Source organism: Hevea brasiliensis, chromosome 3, assembly GCF_030052815.1.
Source record: "Hevea brasiliensis isolate MT/VB/25A 57/8 chromosome 3, ASM3005281v1, whole genome shotgun sequence".
In the NCBI taxonomy this organism is placed as follows: Eukaryota; Viridiplantae; Streptophyta; class Magnoliopsida; order Malpighiales; family Euphorbiaceae; genus Hevea; species Hevea brasiliensis.
Genome location: NC_079495.1, coordinates 2,410,701 through 2,421,205, shown reverse-complemented (window position 1 = coordinate 2,421,205; position 10,505 = coordinate 2,410,701). Strand labels below are relative to the sequence as shown.

General features: G+C 33.2%; 1 protein-coding gene and 1 pseudogene across 1 annotated transcript; both read left to right on the top strand.

The window, feature by feature from the left end:
- The first annotated feature begins 362 nt into the window (after positions 1–362).
- Positions 363–2,181, top strand: LOC110632681 (UDP-glycosyltransferase 73D1). Its single transcript, XM_021780992.2, has one exon. The coding sequence runs from the start codon at positions 363–365 to the stop codon at positions 1,857–1,859; it is 1,497 nt and encodes a 498-aa protein (XP_021636684.2). The 3' UTR covers positions 1,860–2,181.
- A 2,106-nt stretch (positions 2,182–4,287) lies between these two features.
- Positions 4,288–6,868, top strand: LOC131169185 (COP1-interactive protein 1-like; annotated as a pseudogene).
- Positions 6,869–10,505: the final 3,637 nt, after the last annotated feature.

Sequence of the window (10,505 nt, the reverse complement as noted above, 5' to 3'; positions counted from 1 at the left end):
TGATAGATTGATGTAACAAAATGTAATTGACAATATTTATTTTAAATATATTTAATAAAACGTACATGCATTGACTTGATCAATGTTAAAATGTAACGAGTCAGACTCAAGACATTGTGAGTAGACCGAGTCTAATTAATATATATATATATATATATATATATATATATATATATATTTTTTTTTTTTCTTATTGAAACGATTATTATATAATTGGACTTATTCAAAGTCAAGCCATAATGTAAGACTTTAGTCTAGAGTAATGTAAAACCATTTACTCTCTGGGCATATGCTGGTACTTAATTAACAATCACCATTCTAACAAGAACAAGCATTACCAATTTCCATTTGCAATGGCTTCAATGGCTTCAATGGCCAGCCAACCTCACTTTGTTCTAATCCCACTCATGGCACAGGGTCACATGATCCCTGTAGTAGACATGGCTAGACTCATTGCAGCGCATGGGGTGATTGTGAGCTTGGTCACTACTCCTCACAATGCATCAAGATTTGAGAAGGTGATTTATAGAGCAAGAGAATCTGCTGGCCTATCAATTGATCTCGTACAAATCCCATTTCCCTGCCAAGAAGTCGGACTCCCTATCGGCTACGAGAATCTTGACACTCTTCCTTCCAGGGACCTTCTTAAGAAATTCTATCTGGCACTTGCTAAGCTACAACAACCTTTAGAAACCTTCCTTGAAAAAGCTACGCCTCCTCCAAGCTGCATAATATCAGACAAGTGCCTTTCTTGGACATCCATAACTGCTCAAAGGTTCAACATTCCGAGGATTGTTTTCCATGGAATGTCCTGTTTCTCTCTGCTGAGTGCTCATAACGTAAGACTTCACAATGCTCATCTTTCAGTCTCTTCGGATTCGGAACCTTTCGTGGTGCCTGGAATGCCTCAGAAGTTTCAGGTAACAAGAGCTCAGCTTCCAGGATCATTTGTTAGTTTACCAGATTTGGATGATGTCCGAAACAAGATGCAGGAAGCTGAATCAACGGCTTTTGGGGTGGTGGTAAATAGCTTCCAAGAGCTCGAACATGGTTGCCCCGAGGCGTACGAGAAGGCGATAAAGAAGAAAGTATGGTGTATTGGACCAGTTTCTTTATGCAACAAAGATAACCTTGACAAGTTCGAGAGAGGAAACAAAGCTTCAATTGATGAGAAACAATGCTTGGAATGGCTAGACTCACAGAAACCGAGGTCAGTTATTTATGCTTGTCTTGGTAGCTTGTGTCGGCTAGAACCGTCACAATTGATAGAACTAGGTTTAGGCTTGGAAGCATCTAAGCATCCATTTATCTGGGTAGCAAAAACTGGGGAGAAATCTTCTGAGCTAGAGGCTTGGTTTGTGAAGGAGAAATTTGAAGAAAGGATCCAAGGAAGAGGAATGTTGATCAAAGGCTGGGCTCCTCAGGTACTTATCTTGTCTCATCCAGCAATTGGAGGGTTCTTAACTCATTGTGGTTGGAACTCAACAATCGAAGGGGTCTGCGCTGGAGTGCCAATGATAACTTGGCCTATATTCTCCGAGCAATTCTTCAATGAGAAGCTAATTGTGGAGATTTTAAGGATTGGTGTCCAAGTTGGCGTTGAGGTTCCTGTAAGATGGGGAGAGGAAGAGAACGTTGGGGTTTTAGTGAAGAAAGAAGAAGTGGAGACGGCTGTGAGTGTGTTGATGGATGAAGGAGAAGAAGGGCAAAAGAGAAGGAAGAGAGCAAGTGAACTTGCAGAAGTGGCAAGCAAGGCTATGGAATTTGGTGGATCTTCCAACTTAAATTTGTCAATCTTAATCCAAGATGTTATGAAACTTCAAACTGAAGACGTGGGCAGCAATGAGAATGAGCTTTAATTCCGAAGTCACTCTAGAGAATACGAGATTTCAAGTTGAAATTTTAATCTAAACTTCATTATAGGCTTTTCATTATGTTATATATTTGAGAAATCATATTAAATGTGAGTTTATGCAGTGGACTAGCTTTGCATAGAAGCCAATAGCTAGATTAAAACTCTTAAACAAAGCTTTTATACCTCGGCTTCTGTGCATTCAACCTCATCTGCACAGCTGAACTGGCAGTAAGGTTGCGGGTTCTATGAGTGAATTTGTTCTTGTGTATGTTTTGATCGATCCTTAATGGAATACTATGTAATTATCAATGTAATTTTGCAAATAATATGATCTTCTTATTTGGAAAATATTTAATGATATTATATATGAAATTATGAGACATCCTGTTGAAATTTTTATTTCTCTCTTTTTTTTTTTTTTTTTAAATCAACTACTAAGGTTCAACTCTGCTAAAAAATATTCTAAAAAATAAGTAGTTAGAGTATAATATAAAACTATGAAAAATATAAATTTTTATTTGGTACAATTATTATATATATAACGGTTTAATTATAATTATTGGTTATAGCAGAATCCATATAAAACTCATCACAATTAATAATTATAATAAAATTATTATTTATATGATTGATTTCATTGTGTAATTTTTCAAAGAGATCAAAAGTATACTTGGTAAAATCACTTGTAATAACCCATGGAAAATCTAAGAAACAAAGGGTTTCTCATTATGATTAATGGATAAATTAATATTTTTAAATCTAAATTTAAAATTTTAATAAAATTCAAAATTCAGGAAGATTTAAAGATAGTGTTGAGAAAAAAAAGTATATTTCACATATTAAAAAATAAAAATATAATAAAAAATTATTAACTTTTAATTTAATAATAGTAAAATTGTTTTTGTTTCTATAAAATCTCCAGTTTTATAATTGAATAAAAAATGTATCCAAAATGAGAGAAGATCACAAACTAATTATTAAAGAATACGTGTGAATTTTCTTGCTTTTTTCAGCCCACTGAAATTTTAATAAGAAGAGAAGAGAAGAGATTTTTCTTAAGATTAATAATCAATTTATTAATTTGAAAATATAAAATATAAATTCAAAATTCTAATTAAATTCAACATTTAATGAGGATTGTTTTGAGAAAAATAACACGTGTGCTTGCATATGTCTATTTGAATTTAACAGACAACGGAAATTTTTATCTAGAGCAATTTATTATAAATTTAAAATATAAATATATAAAATTTATATATTTAATAGATAGATTTCACCATATATTTTATATCTTGAATGAATCTATACTATAAAGTAATTACATATAATAAATATATATTTTTTTAAGAATATACTTCATAAAAAATATGCTAAGCAATATGCTTTTATTACTTTTCCCAAAAAATAGGGCCAGGTAAGAGCGAAAAAGAGTTCCTTCTTTTTTTTTTTATCTTTTTCTCTATGCCTCTCTTTTTATTAGAATACCATTCCTCTGAGCATCGGAGGGTTTTCAGTAAAGACCTCTGACCATTTTTTTTAACTTGTAGGACCTAAGATGATATAGATGAAACCCATATTAATGAAGTAACAGTTCAGGCTTCATAGTAAACAGGTTTAAGCAAGAAAAATTTACAAAAAATTACTTGGCTTGAAGATTTTTTGTTGGCTCTAGCTAATCTTTAATAAAATTCTGGTTACTTCTATAAAATATTTTTTCTTTAAATTAATTCTATTTAAAATTAGACCAACATCTCAACAATGTATGATTTAATATATTTCAAGTCAACAATGTATTATTTAATATATTTCAAGTTGTATAATCAAAATTTCATATTATTTTTTGATTAATAAATAGAGTTATTATTTTATTATTGTATTGATATTAAATGTAAAAGGGAGAAAATTATACATGACCTAACACTAGAAAAAAAAAAAAAAAAAGAAGAATTACGATTTATAGGCCACATTTATATTTTCAGATATGGATCAAATTAATAATTTGGTAAGATTTTTAAATTTTATTTCATTATTTTTATTTCATATGAATGCAATTATCTAAATTTAATATAAAATATTCTAATGAGCTTTGACTTGACTTATTAAATTCGATCTGTATAAATTAATGAACTTTATTTTAATTATATTATTATAAATTATTGAATTCAATAGCTAATTATAAAAAAAAAAAATCTTTGCAATGGGCCAGCAGCTAATTTTCACCCATTATCTAAAAGTGCTGAGTGTCAAGTTAAAACCTTGAGCCCCAATATAATAAAGGGAAATTCAACCCAAGATATAAGTGAATTTTATCATATATTTTGTTAAATTAGATTTAGATAAAAAAAAAATCCTATGAAGATTATTGAGGCACATTGAACCTTAAGTTTTATGGGTAATCGGTGGAGAATTTCTGGTTAATTTACTTCTTGGAGATGAATATTCAAGCATCATTTCTTTTCTCTTTCTTCAAGTTTGTTCAAGAATCAAAAGTCACATGCCAGTATAATAATTATAAATGCAAGCTATCTGCTAATGAAAAAGAAACAATCAGTTGGAAAGCAAAGGCATCATTCAGCAGAAATGGAGTGTCCATAGAAGGAGGTGATGGAATTCTGATAAGATGGATTAAATCATTGAAAGTTAAACTGCAGGAGCCAGAAAGTGATTTCCAGGAGCTAACAGATGAAAAATTTCAGCTATTACTCAAGTTTAAGGAAATGAAGAACAGTTCTGCAGAAGGAATTGCTTCTTTTACCACTTCCAGGTTTGAAGTGTGTAATCATGAATCTCAAATTCATAACCTTGAAGAGAAGACGAGGAATAAAGTTCTCAAGGAGATTGAAATTGATTATAATATTTGAATTCAAGGACTTGTGAATGTCAAAATCAAGCTGGAAGATCAAGTTAGTGAACTAAGTAAGAAATTGATTGAAAAAAGAGAGGTGATAGAAAGACTTGAAGCTGTTTTGCTGTCAAAAGAAGAGAAGAGTGGGAATCTTCAAACATATCAAAGAGAATTGGAAGAAAAGGGCCAACTGGAGGAGAAAGTAGAAATTGTCATTAGAGAAAGTGATATTGCTAAAAAATGCCGAGGATTTAATGGTGCTCAGCAACAGTGTGGATGCTCATGTTTCTGCCAATAAAATTCTACATAGGAAATCTTCAGAGCTAGACAGTGGTAAGCATGAATTGAAGATCCATTTTTCAGAGCTAGAGCAGGTAATGAAGAGTTGTCAGCTTGCGTATCTGTCATGGAAGCTCAACTAAGGAACTTGATAGATGAGAGGGAGTCAATGGAACTGAAGCAAGAGAGTTCCAAATCCAATGCTGTCAATCTTCAAGATAAGATCACGAGATTGAGAAATGAGATGGAGACTCAAATGATGGATGTGAAAAAAAAGCTAGAAGAGATGCATAATCAATGGTCAGAACTCAGAAGCTCAAGAAGAATTCAAACGTCTTAGAAATGCAAATCCAAAGTTAGAAGCTAATGCTGAGAGTCTTATGGAAGAATGCGGGTAACCTCAGAAATCAAATGGACAGTTGAAAGTACAGAAGTTACAGCTGCAAGGGCATTGTAAGTGTAACCACTTGGAGATGAAATTGAGGAAATTGCAAACAAGTTTTGCTGATTGCTCCGAAAGAGTTTATGTTTTGCAAGAAAATATTTGTTCATTTCTGGAAGATTAGTGCCTCAAAAGAGAGAAGCCTAAAGCTTACAGTTTCTGAGTATGAAAGGCAACAACTCATGGAAGAAACTACCAATCTGAAGGCTGAGTTGCTGAAAATTGCAACTCTTCAGGATGAAGTTTTGGCTCTCAAGAATGAACTGAATGCAATCAAGCCTGAGAAAGAGAAACTAGAAACTTCGTTGCATATAAAATTTGAAGAACGCAAAGAATTGAAAATTGTAAAGAATTTGTTTATTGAGAATATCACTGACTTGCAGAAGGCTGTTTCTGAATTAGAAGATTGCAATCAAGAAAGATTTGACTTAGAAGAAAAAGCTTCAACAATTGGAGAGTGGTCTAATTGCAAAAGAGGCTTTATGGGAACAGGATTCAGAGCTTAAAAATGAGCTCAGCCAGATCAAGAGAACAAATAAGCAACTTCAACAGCAGATGCAAGAACCAGAGGAGGAAAAGAAAGTGCACAATGAGAGCTCAATCCCTTGAAGAAGAGTTGATATTGACGACGGAAAAACAATGCAATTTCAGGGACTCCAGAAGTATAAATTCTTCTAGAAATCAACAGTAAACTAGGGTGATAATCCCTCAAAATTTCTGGCGCCTGAGGATGAACTGTCCAAGACTATGGAAGCAAACAATGCTTATAAAGTTCCGGTTAAAAGGTGAGTATTAAATGAAAATAGTATGTCTTCAAAACATATATTCCCTGTCAAATTTAACCAAATAAGCAACGTTTACTTGTGATTTTTCAGATCATTCATTAACTAGAACATCTGTGCAGGATATCCCAGATGGTTTTTATGTGGGCAGTTACATAGAACATCTACTTCTATTTTCGCATACATTTTTGTGGTATAAAATTCATTCAACTGCAATTGGCCTGGACTGCAGGCTGACCTCTGAGGGCCTGAGAGGTCACACAGGATCTCCTAGAAAATCAAGAGCAGCACTGCCAAAAGAAAAATTCAAACGCACAAAATCATCATTGGAGACAGAATTAAGAGACCTTCAGAAGCGTTACTTCCACATGAGTCTCAAATATGCAGGGGTAGAAGCTCAGGGGAACGAGCTTGTGATGAAGCTCAAGGCAGCAAATAATGGAAAGAGATGGTTCTAAACAACTTCCAAAGAACCTATGGCATTTCCAACCTGATAAGCATTACCTTCCAATTTCAAGAATCCTTCTGTACATCTCACTTGCGGATTGAAAAAAAAATCAAAGGTTGGCCGCATAACAGATTTCAAAAAGCAAGATTCAGATGAAAATAAAAAGATCTGGTTGAACTCTAGCCAATCCAACTAACTAAAATAAAAAATTTTCTGTTCTGTTAAAAATCAAATGCTTCTATATGCATTTCTTTAACACCTGAGTGTTCAGGAATCTTGTAAAGCATATAATTACAATAGTTCTGATGCTGTCTAGTGCTTGGTAGTGTAGTTGTGATTAGACCTGGAAGAGGAAAACACAGTGGAAGCACGTGGAGGGTAGCATAGCACCACCTTGTGTGATTTTTGGTATCAAATAATATTCTTATACACTTTTCAAGATGCCCAATACCAATGTATGTCACTAACTTTCACCTTTTCCTTTCTCAAATTTACTCCTTCATTTACTTGACTAATGTTTAGATGTGATCTCTGGAAATCTTATACTCATTTCTTTCCTTCTACCACCAAGGGGACTTGAATTTGAAACTATATAGTCACAGAGACTAACTCTAATACCACTGAGTTGAAACTTGTTAATAACTTATTATGTATTAATTGCGAACTTAACAAGTATTGAGACCATAAAACGCTACATATTTGCATATCTTTTTTCAAAATAAAAGCATCCTAATTAGCCCTAAATCCTTGAACCAATATTTGGAATTAATTGGATGCATGACTCATCAAAATGGGCAAAGGCAAACCTCCTTCTAAAAGGCATTACGCAATCAGAAAGGGTATCTAACCATTTTTTTTTTTTTTTTTTGGGGGAGAACAAAAGAATAATACTGCTGTTGTCACGAAGAAAATGAAATCTCACTCAGATTGGAAAAGCCTAAAAAATATTAAAGAAACAAAAAACAATAATAAAACCCTCCTTTACATTGAATAATAGATGACCTTTTGTTGTAGTATTGCGTCCATGCACATGGCACTAGAATGAGTTTCTTGAACGCAATATCACTCCACAATAGCTCATCACACCTATATAGATTTTGGAGAGACTCCCAACTCTCAATTTTTGAAAGTACTTCTAACTAATTTACTGCTTAAACCTGTTGTTAGGATCATTAATTGAATTCCAAGAACATTAATGATCTTTCTTTCTATTTCCTATTTTTATTCATGAGATTTAAATCTTGATTCCCCCTATAATGATCACTTAATTTGACATGGAAATGCTAACTACCTACCAACTTTCTTTCCCCAGGTGATGTAGCGATTACTCTATAAGTCAGAAGCATATATACAGTTGAGGCTAATGTTTGATTAAGACACAGCCAACGGACAAGATAAGAAGTTGACCTACTAGAATGACTTCTGATACTGATATTCACCAATAGATTATGCTACCTAGAAATATTAAATATATTTATTCTGCCACAACACTCAGTGAATAAGTCCGAAAGAAATCTCTTCCTTTATATGAAATAAGAAGAAAAGCCAAGTAGAGAATATAAAATCAATGGGCTTAAAAGAAAATTTTAAAGAATTAATGAAAGGAAAAGGTGTTGTCATTAGAAGTAGACAGGAAATTATGGAGGCGGCAATGGCATATCCCTTGGAAGATGCTAAAACACGAAACCTCCATTGCACTCTCCCTACTTTTTCTTTTCTTATTTGATTTTCTTTTTTAACCAAAAGTGACCACACACTACTACATAAGTCATCTCACCCTTTTATTGCTCTCATGACCCAGACAAAGAAAATAATATCTATAAGCACCAGCTTCATGTACAAACCCTCTCAGCACCTTCCCATTATGTGACTCGTTCACTCTCCGGCCGGCCCCCTCTTATACTTGCTCAAGAATAAATAAAGGGAGATGGGTTGGTCGATCATCATCAAGAAAGATTGCTCTCATCAATTCTCTCCATCAAGAATTGTGGAAGCAATGGAGGTGTAAGTTGAAGAATGAACCTGAATCGCCTTCTCAATGGCGGTTTCTCTTATAGGGCAACTTCGATCCTTTGGCATTTTCTGCTCCTCTTTGCTGGAAAATCTCTCTTGTCTAGCTTCAAGCGAGTTGGGCTAGCTAGGAGGAAACTTTTACAACGACGAGTCAGACTATATATATCTCTTATATATCTATGTTTTATATCGTTTTCGTTTAGTCATGCTTCAAGCTTGCCATATATCATATGGATGTGTGTCTGTGTGTTTAGGCCTCTGGCTGAACTTCACTATAATTAGTTTGCTATTGAAATCTACTTGTATTGTGTGTGTTTGCTACTTTTTCTTGATTTATTTCTTTCTAGTGTCTTCCATCATGGAGCAATTATGATGAGAAGAGGGTTGAGGAGTTAAATAATTACTCCCTGGAGAAATGTGGGCTGAGATTATTCCATGACTCAAGAAAAGAAAATAGTGTATGTATATATAAATCCAAGGGAGAAAGACTATAACTTCTACATCTTTTTTTTTTGGAATGATACCAATAAACTTTAATTTAATTTAGTGATATTAAAATTACATGCTAGAGTTTAATGTTAGATTCTTGATTTGAATCTTTATTAGACATTATGCACTAGTTTTTTGTTTATTTTAGACCATAAATTTCTCTTAATTCACTGAATTAGATTTAATTATGTTCACGCTGAGAATGCCTATATTTATGACCTAACAATAAAAATTTAAAATTTTACTTCAAGGAAGAGACAAGTCTGAGTTGAAAATAGACTCTTAATGATAATAAAAAATAATTAGAGGGACAATTTATTTGATTATAAAAATGGCTTTATAGAATTTTTTTATGACTAAAAATCTGGGAATAGGAAATTAATTAAAAGTTTTATTTGAAATTGAATATTAATTTAAGTTTGAGTTGTAGAGTTTGGCATAGTTTAATAGTAACTGCATACATGTTTTTTTTATAAGCAAAAACAATTTTATTAAAATTGTGGGAGGTATAGGGATGGAGGAAATGCTCCAAAAGCTAGACCCTTACGATCAAGCAAACCCCTTACACCCAACCTAGAGAGCAAATACACCTCTAGCCACAAGAACAATAGACAAACCATAACATTAAAAAAAAAAGCAACAAAGATGACATAACTACTTAACCATTGCTTGGCTAGCCTTAAGAGTGCAAATAAAACATTAGAACATGTGATATGTAGATGACCCACAAAACCAAAAACCCAATCACAATGCCACTTTTGCTTGAGCAATCTAGGAAACTGACCAATAGTGAAATTCAGCTACTATGATCTCCAAGAATATGAAACTATCTCCCAAATCAAAGAATCAATGACTAAGGCAAAGTGAGTTGCTTAAATTTTTCCACCACATGAATTGCATCCCCACAAAGCAAGTTCGCATGCTCCATCAGATTAAAAATCTATAAAACTATTCCATGCCAGAAGTTGACATCCTTCCATTGTTAATAGAATCCAATTGTTGAAAATGTTATTCCTAGTAATAGAGCATGACCCATTATTCCAGACAAAATTAACTCCCCTAGAGAGCCTAACCACATCAACAATCCAATAAAGTCAACCAAACCGCAAGATTTCCTTAACAAAAAGAATATGACAGAAGCCTAGAAAGGAAACATTGGATGCCTCAGTTCATAAATGTAGGAACATTATAATCTTACGCAATGTGGTTAGCCATTTGAACCCAGATAAAGGTTCATCACTAACAAAAACTAGCCCTAAATTCTTCTTCAATATAACCTTCTTCAATTAAGATGATTATTGCGAAGTCGATCATCTGAAATCCATTTCGATAAATGCTTTAGAATGGATTCT

What these genes read in the sequence shown, in the direction of transcription:
- LOC110632681 (XM_021780992.2), top strand. Translation starts at nt 363, where the DNA reads ATGGCTTCAATGGCCAGCCAACCTCACTTTGTTCTAATCCCACTCATG.